The sequence below is a fragment of the Tamandua tetradactyla genome, chromosome 1 (genome assembly GCF_023851605.1).
Source record: "Tamandua tetradactyla isolate mTamTet1 chromosome 1, mTamTet1.pri, whole genome shotgun sequence".
Taxonomy (NCBI): Eukaryota; Metazoa; Chordata; class Mammalia; order Pilosa; family Myrmecophagidae; genus Tamandua; species Tamandua tetradactyla.
Genome location: NC_135327.1, coordinates 191,701,398 through 191,720,753, shown reverse-complemented (window position 1 = coordinate 191,720,753; position 19,356 = coordinate 191,701,398). Strand labels below are relative to the sequence as shown.

At 36.2% G+C, this 19,356-nt stretch overlaps 1 protein-coding gene across 1 annotated transcript in view; it reads right to left on the bottom strand.

Moving 5' to 3' along the window:
* Positions 1-19,356, bottom strand: part of CNTNAP2 (contactin associated protein 2) — a 1,376,829-nt gene that overhangs the window by 792,088 nt on the left and 565,385 nt on the right. The window contains exon 10 of the mRNA XM_077159101.1: positions 2,164-2,283. Within this exon, the coding sequence (XP_077015216.1) occupies positions 2,164-2,283 (120 nt within the window). The remainder of the gene's footprint in view (positions 1-2,163; positions 2,284-19,356) is intronic.

The following is a 19,356-nucleotide window of genomic DNA, read 5'->3' as shown; positions in this document are numbered from 1 at the left end:
TTATTTATTTTTATATACTAGAGGAAACCAAAACCAAGATGAGCTGTCTCAAAGTTCTCATAGGTTATAGTTTAGTTCAAGTAACATAAAAAGAGTGCCTTTACAAACCCAACAATCAGTGAAGTCATAGATCAAGCTCTCTTGTAAGTGGGTCCCATCTCTGAGATGTGTTTTGTATTTTTGGTGTGGGAGGAAATTTTGAGGATGTTAGCAACAATCTTACCATCTTCTCTACATGCCTTCTGTACTGTACTCATGTCCTTTTTGTGGTAGTTAGATTCAGTTGTCAACTTGGCCAGGTGAGCTTACCTAGTTTTGTTGCTACGGACATGAGCCAATGGTATGTGAACCTCATCTGTTGCTGATTTACATCTGCAGTCAGCTAGGAGGCGTGCCTGCTGCAATGAAGGACGTTTGACTTAATTGGCTGATACTTAAATGAGAGACCACAAAGTAGCACAGCCTGAGCAGCTCAGCATTCCTCATCTCAGCACTCACAGCTCAGCCCAGGCCTTTGGAGATGCAGAAACAAGTCACCCCAGGGAAAGTTGTTGGAACCCAGGGGTCTGGAGACAAGACCAGCAGAGACCATCCTGTGCCTTCCATGTAAGAAAGAACCTCAGTGGAAAGTTAGCTGCCTTTTCTCTGAAGAATTAACAAAATAAATCCCCTTTTATTAAAAGCCAATCTGTCTCTGATGTGTTGCATTCCGGCAGCTAGCAAACTAGAACACTTTTTATTTTCTTTTTCATTCTGTACCATGCCTGACTTCCTGATATTGCCAAGTTCTCCTACAGAGTCTGCTTAACTACATTACCATTCTGAGGATCTCAGTTCTAGCTGCACCATTCTCTTTCCACATTAGAATTACTGAATCAAAATCTCCAGGGGTGAAAAGCCAAGATGTTTGTTTGGAAAAAGAAAACAAACACCCCTCTCTATAAGTGATTCCAAAGCACAGCCAGAATTAAGAATAATTGGAATGAAGAACTATTGGTCATAAGTTTACTGCAGTTTGAATCTTTTCTGCATGATGTGGGCAAGTTTCTTAACTCGCTAGGTATGATAATAACTATCTCTCAGGTAATTTTTTTTCTCTCCCAGATAATTTTTACTGAATGTTTACTGTGTCCAAAATATGCTAAAGACCATATATGGATTATCATATTTCATTCTTACAATACTGTTCCAAGGTAGATATTGTTAAACCCATTTTACAGCTAAAGACACAGACTTATTGAATTGAACAAGGTTAATAAGAGACCCAAGGTTACACATTTAGTGATTGATGGGACCAGGATACAAACCTAGGTAGTCTAAGTATCTATCATGATACCTGATGTATGGTAAACAGTCAAATGGAATAACCATCAAGCAGCATCATATTCTCATCATCCTTATTATCATACGCCTAAAAAATTCACATCAAATGCTGTTCCTCTCCTGGAGCTAGAAATAGTGTATGAATCACACCCTTCTCCAGGTATTCAAAAGGGAAGATGTTGCCAAGTGCATGATAGAAAATTTACTCATAGAAAGTTGAATAGCTTATGCACTGCTATGCAAGTTTACATAATCCCATTCCATAGACTAGACATTTAATATGGAAGCCAAGAAAAACTAGGTTCTTCTCCCAAGAGGAAACCCCAGATCAGTTTCATGAGAGCTACTGGTAATCTTTGCTATTGCCAGAATGAGATTGCAGTAATGAGGAATCCTCCTTCTATAACAAGGGAAAACAGAGGAAGTTCTGGGGTGGTTTATCATCTCCCTCTTACACAGATATTTTGGAGATTTGAACAGATAGTAAATACTAAACAGAATGCTTGTGGGATTTGCTTCATGGGCCAGTTCTTTCTGTTACCAAGTAAACTTTAACCTTGAAATTTTGCTCTTTGGGTTTTTCCCTTAGATGTTGATTTTTTTAATGCTAATTATTAATTGTTCAAGTTAGATGGTAGACTTTAAAAAATATATATGATGATAGAAAGTTTCCTTGCTTTAGAGTTACATTTTGCCATTTTTCCCTATCAAATTCATCAATGTGGAGCTTTTTACATTTTGTGGTAAGTATACAACATAGAAGAAATAACCTTCCCTGGTGCCATTAATCTCAATGCATAGAAAAATAAATATCATAAAGCATAACTATGACATAGTCACCTGTCATGTTGCAGTAAACTTTCAAAGGCCCCAAAGGTCCACTGCCATCAGGATCTATCCAGTAGTAATTTGATGTCTGGCCTAGGTGTTTGTAAGCTTCACAGGAAGGCTCATAGATAGCTGAAACAAAATATCTTACATGAGTACAGCACAAAACAAATGACTCCCCAGTTAAATGCCCCAGTGACATATGAAATACTGGCAAACTACTACTTAGGAGTATATTCTTATGTTATAATGAGTCTCTTTTTTTCTCTATATTGAAATTCATGACTTGGTTCTTTTTCTACAAGCATTTTTGAATGAACAAATTTCCTGGAATGGATTTATAGCTGGGGAAAAGACTAAAACAATCAATACATTGTTAAACAAATGCAATGCTTGTTTCACTGGGGTTCATGCTCATTGAAAAAATATTTAATTTATAGCGATTTCTAACTATCATCCCTTTAGAAAGGCTATAAATATTGGCTTTTTTGTTGGGCTATCAAACAAATTCTAAGAGATCAGAGAAAAATCTCTCAGACACACACACACACACACACACACACACACACAAACGAGGCACACTTTTTTGCCTAGTATGCATTTCTAACAAATAGCATGTGACTTCTAATTTTCCTTTAACGCTGGAAAAAAGAGAGGAAAGAAAATCCCCCTGACACATTTTATTTGTTACAGATACTTTAATTACATCAAATCTAGTTTGTGCAGAAAACTGATATTCATGTAACTAGATTATAGGTTCTTTTTCATTGTTTTCCTTCTTGTACCTGTGCTGAGCCTGGCTTTTCGTTTTTTCAGAGTCTATATCCTGCTTTCAGAAGTACAAAGTAGACATTTACATATCTCCTTTGTAGCTAGAACTCCTAAAATACTATTGAGAAAACTTTTAAAATAGCTTCTGACTGGCATTCATGAAAAATATGAAAGATCTCTTTGCAAAACTAAGAAATACTTCTGGAAAAAATGTGTCTATCTGATACACAAGTATTAAGGTCTTTTGGCAAAAGTGCGCTTGAGTCATGATACTCCTAGAATCTGTGTGTGTTAAATTATTTAGTAGGGGCACTGATTCTGCACCTCCCTTTTGTACCTTTTTTCTAACAAGTTTTCTGTGCCTTCTTTGGGCTTGCCATGGCTTCCTCACTCCAAGAATATTAGACATTCAATTATGTTTCATTTTACGAACAATACTAGGCTAAAACAATTCTAAAGTCTTTCATTTACTCAATCTTTCCTCCCTTCTCTCTCCCTTGCTTCCTTACTTGCTTGCTTCTTACTTTCTTTCCTTCTTTCTCTCCCTCTTTTCCTTCCTTCTGCAAATAGTTGAGTACCTATGAATAGACAGATACTACTGAGTACCAGTGAACAAGGCAGATAAAAGTAGATTTGGAACAGTATATTCACTAGCTATTTTGGTATAAAGTGCTAGAAGGGAATGTGGTTAGAAAGATAAGCAGAGCCCATACACATTTTGCCCCAGTGTAATTATTAATATGTTTACTTTCAATCTCCCAAGTGCCCTGATTTACATAATAAACTATATGGTTGCTCTAATTTTGAATTCCATTCCAAGTATAATATTGAAATACAGGCAGTGAGGAAACATTTAATCTTTAAGAAGGAATATATTATTCATAATCAGATTTAGGTTTTAGAAAGAAAACTCTTCATAGCCAAATTACAGATTTTAGGGAGTGTTCACCAGGCAGACAGCATTTAATTTGTTATGGCTATATGTGAATTGAAAGATGACTGGTGCTTGAACCAAAGCATTACCTGTAAGAAAGTAGATGGAATTGTGTTTAAATTGCTGTGCTGGTTTGAAACTATTATGTACCCCAGAAAAGCCATGTTTTGATTCTGATCCAATCTGTGGGGCCAGACCTATTATCTAGGGTGGGAAACTTTGATTGGATTGTTTCCATGGAGATGTGATACACCCAGTTGTTGGTGACCTTTTGATTAGATGGAGATGTGATTCCAACCACTCAAGGTGGGTCTTGATTAGTTTACTAGAGTCTTTTAAAAGGGGACACATTTGGGGGAAATCTCAGAGGCGGATGCTTGGAGAACAGTTGCTTCAGAGTGGACAGAGACACAGATGTTTGGAGATACTTGGAGTACCATCAGAGAGAGCAGATGCCTAGGAACAAGCAGAGCCCAGCAGATGTCCCCATAGGCCTTCCCATGAGATGCTAAGCAAGCCAGAACCCAGACTTGTATCCCAGAGGAGCTAAGCGAAGGCCAACAGATGCTTAGAGAGGAAATCATTGGCATGAGAAACTGGAAGCAATGGAACTAGGAACAAGAACCAGCTATGCCAGACACATGCCTTTGCATGTGACAGACATTAGCCTTTCTTGACTCAAGGTACCATTTTATGGATGCCTTAGTTTGAACATTTTTCTGGCCTTAGAAATGTAAACTAATAAATAATAAATGCCTTTTATAAAAGGGTTCCATTTCTGGTATATTGCATTCCAGCAGCTTTAGTAAACCAAAAACAGGTGCTTTAGGCCAGTTAATAGGACTTCCAAGTCCTGTAACCAACTGGTTACAGATGTTAGGGCATTAAGAATGAGCTAAGCTCAGAATCTCTGAAAATAAAATAACTGACTGATTAATTTTAACCTCCCTATAGAATATTATGATTTTGGTGTACAGTTCAAAATCATACAGGATCTCATGTTCAAGCGCTAAGGTCTTCCTCTTAGTCTGTACAACCAATCTGCCATTCATGTCTCATCTTTCTCTTCTAATATTTAATAATCATTTGCTTTTCCCTGTATCAATATCCCAGTCATTTTCCTTATCATCTAGTATTTGGTCTGCAACAGCAGCCCCATAAATTGGTTGTCCTACACAAATTTCTCTCAAATTTTTCTTTACATCCACCAAAGTATGTTTTTTTTTTAACCTGGTGTGTTCTAGTCTGCCAAAGCTGCCAGAATGCAACACACCAGAGATGGATTGGCTTTTAATAAAAGGGGATTTATTTAGTTAAAAAAATGTAGTTCTTGAGAGGAAAGGCAGCTAACTTTCATCTGGGGTTCTCTCTAACATGGAAAGGCACAAGGCAATCTCTGCTGGCCTTTTCTCCAGGCTTCCAGGTTCCAACAGCTTTCCCCAGGATGATTCTTTTCTGTACTTCCAAAGGCCTGGTCTGAGCTGGGAGTGCCGAGATGAGGTATGCTGAGCTGCTAGGGCTGTGCTGCGTTGAGCTCTCTCATCTAAGCTTCCCATGAATTAAATTAAACATCATTTATTGAGGAAGGCACTCTCCTTAGGGACTGTAGATGTAATCAGTCCCAGATGAGTTTCACAAGCTAATGATTCAAATCCACAGCATCAGAACTAGGTACCATCACCAGACCAAGTTGACACCTGAACCTAACTACCACATGGTGTTAGTCTAGTCTTAAAATAATACTTTCCTTGTGTGTTAGTTAGATTCAGTTGTCGACTTGGCCAGGTGAGCATACCTAGTTTTGTTGCTGCGGACATAAGCCAATGGTACGTGAACCGCATCTGTTGCTAATTACATCTGCAGTCAGCTAGGAGGCGTGTCTGCTGCAATGAGTGATGTTTGACTTAATTGGCTGGTGCTTAAATGAGAGAACGCAACATAGTACAGCCTGAGCAGCTTGGCATTCCTCATCTCAGCACTCACAGCTCAGCCCAGGCCTTTGGAGATGCAGAAAGGAATCACCCTGGGGAAAGTTGTTGGAACCCAGGGGCCTGGAGAGAAGACCAGCGGAGACCATCCTGTGCCTTCCACGTAAGAAAGAGCCTCAGTAGAAAGTTAGCTGCCTTTCCTCTGAAGAACTAACAAAATAAATCCCCTTTTATTAAAAGTCAATCCATCTCTGGTGTGTTGCATTCTGGCAGCTAGCAAACTAGAACACCTTGTGTTTAAAAATTTGTGATATCTATGATTTTCAATTACAGATCATAATAGTCCTAACAGGTATTTATTGGCTTTAGCAGCCAAACAGACTTGGGTTAAAATTCTAACTCCACAAAGTATTACTTATATAACATGGGCAAAATTACACATAAGTCATTTAGCTTTGACAGGAGAATAGGCATAATGCATATGGCAGGGGTGTAATGAGAATTGAGAAAACAATTCACATCAACTTCTAAACACAGTTTCTGGCCCATGGTAAACATTTAATAGGTGATATTTTATTAATACAATAATTGCTATTAGATCTCACTCTACTTCCTTCTTTTTTAATAACTTTTTAAAGGAAACCCCTCTAATCAATATGTTTTCTTGTACAGTCCATGACATTCATTGTCTATTTCATGTACTATAATACTTGATTATATTAAATTTATAAGCTGATTGATGTTAATTATATTTCATATATGAAAATTTTGAAAATTTGAAATCTTCCTAACAAGATTGTGAATCATTTTGAAGGCAGGATCTGTAAAATGTGCATTCTTTTTTTTACTCCATTTAACTTAACATGGCAGATGCTTAAGAAAAGCTGCCTGAATTTAATTAAAACTTACCTCTTCTTTGCACTATTTTGATTTTGATAAATGATTCATTGGCTAGCCTGAGAAGCATATGTACATTAAAGCATGGTTGGATGATAAAAATTTTAGGCATTTTAGTCGGGGGTATAGACCTTAACCAAACCAATTGGCTAAAAGTCGATGTTTAAGGCATGTGAATGAGGGAAATTTTGTTAAGCAAGAGGCTCTTTTCCTTTTCTTCAAAGTATGATAATTATTCTGCTTGTCTTTAATCTACTGCAGGACTACTAGCTTCTTTGCCTCATTGACACAAATTTAAACCATTTCCATTTAAACTCTAGCATGTGTGAAAATAACCATGCGAGCTTATTTAAAAAGGGATTCCTGGGCCTTATCTCCAAACATTCTAATTCATTAGAGAATTTGCAGTTCTAACAAGCTCCTACATAATGTTGATACTACTTGTTCTCACACTGCATTTTAAATATAGATCTACTCTTAAAAAAAAAAAGCACCTAAAAATGGTGGACTATTCCTTTTTTTAATTCATCCTTATCTCCAGATATTGGGGGCTGACTCGTCTTGTGCTTCTTCTCTCTTCTCTCTTCACTCACTCCCTTGCTGCTCCATCCAGTATCATGGCTTTTCCTATAAGCACTCTCAAATGATTATGTTTAGCTCAGACTTCTACCTCAAATTACTCACTTGTATGTCTTCCACTTCCCTAGACAACATCTTAATTGGGATATCTAAAAAGCATCTCAGTGTGTCCCAAACTGTGAGCCCATGCTCTTTGCTTCCTCACACTTGCTTCTTTTAACCTTCTTCATCTCAGTTGCTGGCAGTTCCATCCTTCCTTGGCATTATCTCTGATTCTTCTCTTTCTCTCACATTTTATGTTCAATCCATCAGGAAAACCTTTGGGCATTATTTTCATAACCAGACCACTTCTCACTTTCTCTTACTCAAAAGTGGTCTAAGCACCATCTCTCACTTGGATGATTGCAAGGGCTTCTTATCTGGTCTCCCTGCTTCCACTTGTCCTTCTTGCAACAGACTCTCAACCCAGTAGTCATAGGGATTATTTAAAAATATTTTTCAGTTCCTATCCATTCCCTGCTCAAACCTACCCCAGCGTAATCTTATCCCATTCAGAGTAAAAGCCAAGACAAAGTCTATAAGATATTACTAGAATTTGGACTCCTTGCCAGATACTCTGACTTCATCTGCTACCCTCCTCCCTTGGTCACTGTCTTCCAGCTGCATGCCCCCTTGTTGCACCTCAAATACGCCAGGTACATTTGGACTTATCACAGGGCCTTGGAACTTTCTTTCTGCCTGGATATTGCTCCAGATAGCAAGACATGAGTCTTGCTTCCTTGCATCCTTTACATCTACGCAAATGTCACCTTCTCAGGGAAGACTTCTTTAACTACCTTACTGAAAGTTCCAACTTGCTGCCCTGTCACCCCACACTCCCTAACTCCCCTCATCTTTAAAAATTTTCTTCATAGCTATTATCACCATCTGACAAACTGTATATTTTTACTTGTTTATTGTTAATCCTTCTCAAAACATGTGGACAAGAGTGTTGGTCCATTTTATTTGCAGCTATATTACTAGCACGTAGGAATGCCTGGCACAAGGTACCAGTATTTCTTGAGTTTTTTTAAAATTATTGCCCCTTACCGTCCCTCTTTTTAGACATTTTTTCTCCTAATTAAACATCTCCCATGAAAATTTAATACAATAGATATCTTGTGTATTGTTTTCTGTTCTGTATTTATATCTGTGCTCCCCCAAGAACTGTTTTCTCCTTTGGGGGATGATATCACTCCTGCTGAAAATATCTGATGTAGATGTTTGACATATATGTGTTGAATAGTCCCTTCTACATGGAGTGGGCTCCAGAGACGGAATCTGATTGGTTAGCAGGTCTGGGCTTTCTTGCTGGAAGCGAGAAGCTCAGACCGAAAGGAGTCAATGCCACATGAGCGATGAGAAAAGCATGAAGAGAAATGGGAACAGACGATCCAGTTGGCAATTCCAGAGACAGAAGGAAGAAAAGTAGATCACTCAAAGGCAACACAGTAAAAGTTTAAATAAAATAAGTTTAGAATGCTGCCATACTTCAGTGAAAACAATAAAAATGGAATGAGTTGAAAAGCTTTAAATAAAAGTACAATGTCAAAACTAAATATGTGTGCATGAATGCATGGAAAAATGTTTGGAAAGATATACACCAAAACAGGATAGTAGTTATCTTTGAATAGTAAGATTATGGGTGATTTAAAATTTTTCACAATGCTTTTTGTGTTTTTCAGATTATTTTACAATACGTACATATTTTATCCTTTAGAATATAATTCTGATAAATGTATCTGAAACAAAGTTCACTGAATCAAATGGCAAGGACAGCTGTGATATAGTGAAATTGGATTCATTATATAGTCTGAACAAGCAATTAAGAGATTTTAGTTCAAATCTTCTTTTTGACATTTACTACTTAGAAACCACCCTTAAGCTTTCATTTCTCAGCTGTGAAATGAGGATGATAATGCCTCCTTAACTGAGTTACTGTGAAGATTAAATGAAATCACACACTTTGTAAAACATAAAAGGCACTGAGTATGCTTACATTTTGATGCAAAGAATGGGTTAACCAAAATATATATATTGCCATGTATTCAGTCAGAAAACTCAGTATCCAATGGGGTCCTAGATGGGTTGCACCATTTATGCCCATCATGAGATGATAGAAAATGAGGGGCTAAGACAGCAGAGATGCTGCAGGAAGAGAAGAGCTTGAGCCATTTTCAAAAATGGAAAGTTCACTAGTAGACTCATGAAGAACAGATAGGTAATTGGACTAATGGTCCAACTGGACTAATAAATAAATGGACCAAGTCCATTTTATTATGTTTATTTATGATTTATTAATAAAGTAAAGGTAATTTTTCTCTGTTCCAACTCCTAGTCCCAAATAAAAGGTTCACATTATTCACATTCATAATACATATTAGTTGTTTAGAAATATTACTACCAAATACATTAGTTTTAATGTCATAGCATATAAAAACTCATAAAGAAAGTAATTCTAAATATCGTTTCCACTTGAATAAAGCAATGAATGCTGTTTCCCTGACACACACTAAGTAAAATGGAAAATCATAAAGTATCATTGCATCAGATTTCTATTGCTGCTTTAACAAATAAACGCAAACCTGGTGGCTTAAAACAACATAATTTTATCTTAAAATTTTGGAGGTCAGAAGTCTGAAGTGGGACTTAGTGGGTTAAAAGTTGAAATTGGACTATGGTTCTTCTAGATGACCTGGAGGCCAATCCATTTTCCTGCCTTTTACAGCTCCTGGAGGCTACCCACATTCCTTGGTTTATGGCCCCAATCCTTTTCAAAGCCAGCAATGGCTGGTTGAGTCTTTCTCAGACTACAACACTCTGCTTCTCTGCCTTCATCATGATGTCTCCTTCTATGACCCTTTGAAGGACCCCACAGAAAATCCTGGATGATATCCCCAATTCAAGGTTCTTATTCACATTTGCAAAGTCCTTTAGCCAGGAAAGGGAACATTCACAGGTTCCAGGGATTAGGACACAGTCAGCTTTGGGGAAGATAGGGTGCTTTAATTATTTTGTCTACTACAATTCTGTAGAAAGTATACGATTATTCTATTTAAAGAATGAAGTACTGTGATGGATAATTGTATGGGTCAACTTGGCTAGGTCATGGTGTCCAGTTATTTGGCCTAGCTGTTGCTGTGGAGATATTTCCTAAATGGGGTTAGCATTTACAATCAGTTGACTTTAAATAAAGGAGATTACCTACATAATATCTGAGGACCTCATCAGTTGGAGGTTTGAAGAGCAAGAACTGTGGGTTCCAGGGATCAGAAGAATTACTGTCTCAAGACTCAAATATCAACTCTTACCAGAATTTCCATTCTGCCAGCTTCCCCTAAGGAATTTAGACTGAAGACTTTGACATTATCCTGACCAGAATTTCCAGCCTGAAGGCCAGCCCTACAACATTCCAATTTTTGTTGATTCTGTTTCTCTGTAGAACTCTAATACTAATGTACTATATGCCCAACATTGTTAAGAAAAGAAGTATTAAGAAGAATAATGAAAAATGGAGGAACGAAGTCAATTTTTCTTACTGAGTTTTAAGGGTCCACATGGCCTTGAAGGCTACAACCAGCAGTAGAACACCGAACAACACTTGCAGCCCCCAACCACCCAACACCAACTAAAGATAACCAACGAGAAATGCCATTAGTGCCTCTGTTCTCTTCTTACAAGAAAACATAGCATGCAGCCTCTGAGGAATTGACAATTAATTGGCAGAGTAAGAAAAAGAAAAAGCTTAAGAACAAGGGGGAGCAACAGGCTTAATGTGCTAAGGAATAAACTGCAAGTTAAGGAAAGGTTAGGGATAGGGGATAGATAAAAAGGAAGGGCTATTCCATGGTGAAGGAGTCTATTAAGAGTGTTAAATGCTGCAGAACACAAGAACGGAAGGAAGGTACAGAAATGGCAATATATTTTGTGAGCAATTCAGGTGACTTTTGAAATATTTCATGGTGGTGGTAAGAGTAGGGACTTGATAATCTGGAAGGGAACTAGTTGGTGCAACTGGGTGGCAACCAATCTACTGTAGGAGTTTGAAAACATGAAAGGAAAAAATAGAATTAAATGATTGATAGAGTTGGTAGGTTTAAAAGAAGAGTTTTTGTTAAGATGTGCAAGACAGATTCATGGCTACTTTTTTAAAAAAAATTAGGCTTATTTCTGATTCTAAAAAGAATTTCTACTCATCAGAGGAATTTTGGAAACACATCAAAGAATAAAAAAAAGGAAAATAGAACTTCGTGTTTTTCTGCCCCTAGTAGTGAATTTTGGAGGGCTTGCATTTTCATTCTCTTTTTGTATGCCAGACCCTTCTGCCTACCTCTTTTCTGAATCCTCTTAAGGGGATAAGACATTGTTAATATAATTAGTCAGAACCAACTTACCCAATTTTTTTAGTGGTTGTCAAGGCCATGATACCCCTTCCCTTTCTCTAGGCTACCACTAAAGTAAGCCCTAAATGCTGAAGGTCAATTTTAGACTCTTGAGAGAATACCAAACTTGTTGTTGGTACATCTTCACCAACACTGGGTACATTCTGACTTAAAACAAAACAACAAGAAAAGTATTACCCTAATTCATAGGTAAAGATATAAAAAAGGCTTTTATTATTTTATTTGTATTTATTTGATTAATAATTGGAAAATTTATTTTAAAATATATTTTGGAGTATTATCTTTTGCAGGGTATGTAGTTAAGATTTTTGCCAGTTTGTCAGCATTTTTATTTTTACTTTAAATGGTTATTCATATATCAATATTCAAAGCTGCTTTGTGTCATATTCGTCTTTCTTTTATTTTGCCTAATAGCCTTGAATATGTAGTGTTTGATGTACAAAAATCTTATTTTACATTATGAAATGTATGAACATTTTCCCTTTATAAAATTGCTTTCACAGCTCTTAAGCTGTGCCATTTAGTGATTTGACTGTAAAAGCCCTTGAAAACCATGCTGATAATGTTTTGGTAATGTATTTTGGTGATGATAGCAAAACATTGTGAATGTTAATTAACAGCACTGCAATATGTATCTGAATGTGATTAAAAGGAGAAATAATAGATGGTATATATGATAAAACAACAAAAGATTTTTTAAATCCATGGAGTTACACTACACAACAGTGAATCCTAAATTAAACCCTGGACATAGTTAATAGCCAAGTTATAAAAAATGTGCCATCATCAATTGTAACAAATGTTCCACACCGATGCAAGTTGTTAATAACAGGATGGTATATAGGAATCCTGAATTTTATGCATAATTATTCTGTAACACACAACTTCCTTAATAAAAGTTAAAAAAAAAAACTGCTGAGAAGTTTGTAATTACTCTATAACCAAAGGATAAAGAGTTTAAAATAACGTAGTAACATCATCAGTTTTGTATTTAAAACATATACCCTAGAAGCCATGTGGATACTAGGTTAGAAAAATTAAAATGAACTAAAAGACTGTTGCAAGGGGCCATAAGATATGACTAAATCATGTGGCAAATCCCTGGGAATAGAGAAGAAAGTATAGATCTGCGATTCTGATGTATGACTTCAATTTTCATATAAATATCAATGGTTCTTAAAGGACATGCAACCGCTAACTGACGGGCCGACCTCCTCTCACCTTTACTTCTGAGCTTTTCCCACTTTCTGATAGGTAATGTGGAGGAGGACCCTCTGCCAAGTTCCTCTATTGTAATTTTGAAAGAGTAATATCTTCCTGACAATAGAGTTACTTTGGCTCGTTATGTGCAAGGTTGTAAGCTGGGTTCTCTAGGAAATGTAGAACAGCAGCTCTTTGAGCTCTGTGGATGCTGATGAGATGAGGAAGACTCTCTATACCTCAGGCTTTGAGAGAAGCAATGAAGCATATGGAGTACATCTATCTTGTTATCATCTTGAAAAGTATGCAGCTCACCCCGAAGTGGCCAAGAAGGAAACATGTTAGAAAATTTATCACAAGTCAAAAATAAACACATACATGAAGGTTGACTTTGGAACTTAAGTAGCCTTTATTTACTTATTTATTTTGAATGCACAGAAGGGGAAAAGTTCACATCTAATGACTTGATACAAAATTGGAAAAAAGCATAACATAATTTTATAGTTCATGTGCTAATAAATGCTATAGCCTGATATTTTGGTCTTCAGTTTCTGATAAGAGGTGACAACATATTTACTAGAGACTTGCTTTGGGGACCTGATTATAGGATGTTAAAAAGGGAAATTAGCTTTCTGGAGACTCTGACCCTGAATTAATCAAATGACCTTGATATTTTCTCTTGTGAAAACTTCCTAATTCTAGGGCCATATAATTATTTTTAATTAGCACAGTGTAAGCTTGACAATACCGAGGCCCTTATTAACACTTGCATATTAACCTCATATGTTCTCTGTCATTTTATTTATTTATTTTTAAAGCTTGAATGCATACCCTGAGAAAAGTAAGTTATTTCCCATAGGAACTATTTTCTCATTATTGGCACATAGCAAATAATGGTGGTAGAAGGAGTATGTGCTTAAAACACATTCTGCATGTTAATATTATCATCACCATTTCACAGATATAATTTCTGTATGAGAGTTTATTCATTTTAGCCTCCTAATGGGTTCTTTCGACTGTCCATTCCCAAGTGAAAGAGGTAATTTAGGAGGGGGAAAAAAAAGCTTTTTTTAGTTTCCTGTTAAAAGAACAATAGCTTCTACTTCTCTTCCCTAATAAGACCTTCAAAAATTAAATGTTTTGAAATCAGAATAAAATCTCTTATTTCAGTTCCATTTTTTTCTTCCCCACCCTCATCACATTGGTGCCTTTTGTTTAGTCTTTCTCAAGTCCCTCTATTCTTTGCATTGTCTCCAAAGCACTGCTTTAAAGAAAATAATCATCATATGCTATAATTCTAGTTAGAAAACCAAAATTATGTGTATCTACATCATTATATCTATCATAGTCTTTGGTGATGTTAATACCTGTTCTCAGAATTCTTTGACCATCATGCCACAGAATGCCAGAATGTCCTGTATTTCATGACTAGCTCCAGACAAGCAATACTTAAGTTTTCCTCTTTATTACCTTCAGGTTATAGAAGATTATCAGGAAGGGGTGGAAAGCTACAATACCAAAAGGACATATTACAAATTCATACTTAAATTTTAAGAGGTCTCCGCATGGTGCTCAGCAATTCTGTTTATAACTTACTCAGATCTTATAGAAGTTGTCTGTCTCTTGTCCATCTACTTACTCCCCCATTTTCATCTCTAATGGTCTCACTCTCATTGTCTGTCATTTAATTATTGCTATATCTAATATTGAGTTAAGAATATTGATTCAAAAGATGTTACCCCTCCCTCAATATAACTCTAGATGAAGCAGATTCTTTCCCATTCCTGTGACTAATTAATTAGTACTAGGAGGAAGGCACAGAATTGAAGAGTACCAGTAAGGATAACTTAAGGAATAAAAAGAGATGGAAAATAATATATGGATCTGATAAACAAAATCCAGATGATAAAATGGTGGAGTCAAGAAACACTCTCAGTAATAACTTTGAATGTTAATGCATTAAACTTACCAATTAAAAGATAAAGAGGGACAGAATGGATTGAGAAGTATAATGCAGATATATGCTGCTTACAAGAGAATCATCTTAGACACAAGGATACAAATAGATTGAAAGTGAAAGGAAGGAAAAAGATGTTCCATGCAAGTTACAATGAAAAGAAAGCAGGAGTAGCTATACTAATATTGGACCAAATAGACTTCAAATTGTAAAGATATCATAAGAGACAAAGAAGGACACTATATATAAATAAAAGGGACAATTCACCAAGAAGAAATAACAATCATAAATGTTTATGCTCCCAATCAAGGAGCTCTAAAGTACATGAGACAAACATTGGCAAAACTGAAAGAAGCAAGAGATGCTTCAATAATAATAGTAGGAGACTTCAATATACCACTATCCTCTATAGATAGAACAACCAGATAGAGGATCAACAAGGAAATAGAGAAGTCAAACACCTTAATAAATTAACTAGATCTAACAGACATATATAGGTCATTATACCCCAAAACACTAGGATATACATTCATTTCCAAAAAAATGATGAAAAAAGGAACACTACCTTACACATTTTATGAAGCTAACATCACTTTAACACCAAAACCAGGTAAAGATGTTACAAGAAAGGAAAACTACAGGCCAATCTCCCTGATGAACATAGATGCCAAAACTCTCAACAAAATACTAGCAAAACAAATCCAATAATGCATTAACAGAATTATACACCATTACCAAGTGGGGCTTATACCAGGGAATGCAAGGATGGTTCAACAGAAGAAAATCAATTAATGTAATAGAGCAAATTAACAAATTGAAAGGAAAAAATCGCATGGTCATCTCAATTGATGCAGAAAAAACATTTGATAAAATTCAACATATTTTTCTGATAAAAACATTTCAGGAGATAGGAATCAAAGGAAACTTCCTCAATATAATAAAGGGCATATATGAAAAACCCAGTCAGCATCATACTCAATGGAGAGAGACTGAAAGCTTTCCCTCTAAGACTGGGAATGAGATAAGGATGCCCTCTGTCACCACTATTATTGTACATTGTATTAGGAGTTCTAGCTAGAGCAATCAGGCAGGACAAATAAATAAAAGGTATTTTAAGGTAAAAAAAAAATTGAGTGACTCAGATTCTAGCTTTGGGGAATTTACTATCTAATGTATGGGGCAGACATGTTAACAGATAAAATACATAATTTGCTGTGTTATAAAAGAGATATAAACAAAGTGCCCCAAGAATTGAGCTAATGAATTGGCTATCTTGGATTATATAGTACAGGGAAGCTTCATTTGGGAAGTCACTTTAGCCAAGTCTTAAAGGACGAACAGTTTCCCAGGAAGAGGAGGGGAGGGGGGACTTCTTGTCTTACTCCTCCTTTCTAACGTCATGTGACTCCACATCTGTTCTCAGATCATTCTTTCTTTCTTTTTTTTTTTTTCCAGATCATTCTTGATTCTTTTCCTTACTTTTTTCCCCACTGGTTTCAACTTTTCTGTCTATTAATCTACACTGGACTCCTTTTCCTTGGTGAAGTATTTGGGACAATGTAATTAAAAACAAAATTTCCTGCCAATGTAATGTAGAAAATCTTTCCTCAAAATGTAGAATAGTGAAACTTATTCAGTAAGCATTAAACCAGACCACAATGCACATCACAGGCAATCTGCTGAAGAGACTGCAAAGACAAAAAGAAATCCTACCTTTTTACATAGCCAGGTAGACACAATCCATGATACACATGTTTATCTTTATTCTAAGCAAGACATTACAACTTGGAGCGAAGTACCTAGGCTAGACTCTTACAGATACTGAGAGGCAGGATAACAGTCTCCTGGATATTCACATTTCAAAGAGACGGCCCCAAGGCTGCCAAGAAAGATATCCCTAGGATGCAAAACTGGCATGAGGCTTATTTACCTTTTAAAATGATTTATATACATCAAAAAGAGACACAGAAAGGATGAAAAATGAAACATTTTCTAAAGGAAATGATATCAGAAAAAAGAGGGAGAAAATTTATCCTCCTCCCCCTTATTTTCTTTTAACTTTTTTATTGTATAGTATAACATATATGGAAAGCAAAGAAATAAAAAAGAAACATTTTCAAAGCAGCCTTCAACAAGTAGTTACATGACAGATCCCAGAGTTTGTCATGGACTACCACATGATCCTTTCAGATTTTTTCTTCTAGCTACTACAGAATATAGGAGGCTAGAAGGCTTAAATACTTTATCACCACAGTTAACCTTTTTTGTGAAGAATAATATATATACAAAAAAGCAATAAATTTCAAAGTACAGTACCACAATTAGTTGTAGAACATATTTCGGAGTTTGACATGGGTCACAATTACACAATTTTAGGTTTTTACTTCTAGCTCCTCTAAGATATTGGAGACTAAAAGAGATATCAATTTAATGGTTCAGAAATCATATTCATTTGTTAAACCCTATCTTCTCTGTTTAACTCCATTATCACCTTTGATCTTTCTATGCCTCTCTTTAGGGGTGTTTGGACTATAGCCACTCTAACTTTTTCATGTTGAAAGGGGCTGTAACTAACATGGGGTAGGGAAATGGAACTATCTGATGTTCTGGAGAGGCTGGGCCCTCTAGGTCTCAAGACTTATCTGGAGTAGGGACCCATCTGGAGGCTGTAGGTTTCAGGAAAGTACTTTAATGCATGGTACCCTTATAGAATCTTATATATTACCCTAGGGGTTCTTCAGTATTGGCTGGAATTGGTTGGGGTTTGGCAGGTTATGATAGGTATATCCTTCCTTCTTTTGTTTGGAAAAGTTTTGAAAACTTTTTTTTCTTTTAGATTTGTCTTTACCTGGATAAGTGGGAAAAGAAACAAAGGAAAAAATGTATAGTGCCCTCTTCTAGTTTTGTTTCCTAATCCAACTTAGGGAAACTTCTGCTTCTTCACCATTTACATCTTTATCCCTTCCAGTTACAATGCTATCATTGGAGCCTCACTTTCGAGATTGCCATGGATGTCTACAACTAATTTTTACTAAATCCTTGATTTCAGTAGACTGTGTCGTTGGCCACTCCTTCTTTGAAACATAGTCTTTACTTAGTGTCAGTACCCTTATGCTTTCCTGTCTCCATATGCCCTCTGACCACTACCACTTCCTTCTTGTCATTTTTCTTCTACTTTTTAGTCATTTTTCTTCTACTAGTGTGTAGAGATTGCTGTTCTCAGAGGGCTTGTCCTCAATGGTTTGCCTCTGACATCTTTGGTGGAGGATTAATTCACTTTTCCAAGGTTGTTTGCCTAGAAAAAGGTGTAACAATGATTTGAATATAGGAATTCTGGCTACAGAATCCCTCTCTTAAGCAATATGCTACATTGTCTATACCATCCTCACTGAGAGTAAAGGAGTATTTCATTATCATTGCTGAAGGGGAGCACGGGGAAAAGCGGGGATAGGGGCAGGTTTCACTGAGGAAGAGTTTCTTGAAGGAAAAGTAGCTTTTTAAAAATTTATATCTGAAATTAATTCTCCAATTATTATTAACTAAATTACAATCCAGTTAATATATCAAAAAAAAAAATCTGACTCTGATTAAAAAGTGCTGGTACCAAATGCAAACTTTCAGTCATTTTGAGTCAAGTTGCTTTCATGATTCAAATAATAAAAAGGTAACTATAACTATATTTGTATATTACTTTATAGTTTAAAAAATACTTGACTATAGTTTATCTAATTTGATGAATGAGGCAGTATGATTGAATCTTTTTTTTTTTAACACAGACAGGTACTGGGACATGAACTTGGGTCTCCAGTATGGCAGGCACGAACTCTGCCTGCTGAGCCACCATGGCCCACCCAGGACTGATTTTTTTTAATTGAGAAATTTCCACACACATACATTCTATACATGGTGTAAAATCAATGGTTCACAATATCATCACATAATTGTGTATTCATCACCATGATCATTTTTTAGAACATTTGTACCACTCCAAAAAAGAAAAAAAAAAAAACCCAACTCATGCATACCATATACCTTACCCCTCCCTCTCATTGACCACTAGTGTTTCCATTTACCTAATTTATTTTGCTCTTTGTCCCCACTATTATTTATTTATTTATTGTTATCCATATATTTTACTCATCTGTCCATAGCCTGGATATAAGGAGCATCAGTCATAAGATTTTCACAATCACACAGTCATGGTGTAAACATTATATCTTTATAGAATCGTCTTCAAGGATTTAGGCTACTGGAACACAGCTTAACAGTTTCAGGTACTTCCCCAGACACACCAATACAACATAAACTAAAAAGGGATATTTATATAATGCATAAAAATAACCTCCAGGATAACCTCTCGACTCTGTTTGAAATCTCTCAGCCACTGAAACTTTATTTTGCCTTATTTTTCTCTTCCTCCTCTTTTGGTCAAGAGAGTTTTCTCAATCTCTTGATGCCAGGTCCTGGCTTATCACAGGATTTCTGTCCTATGTTTCC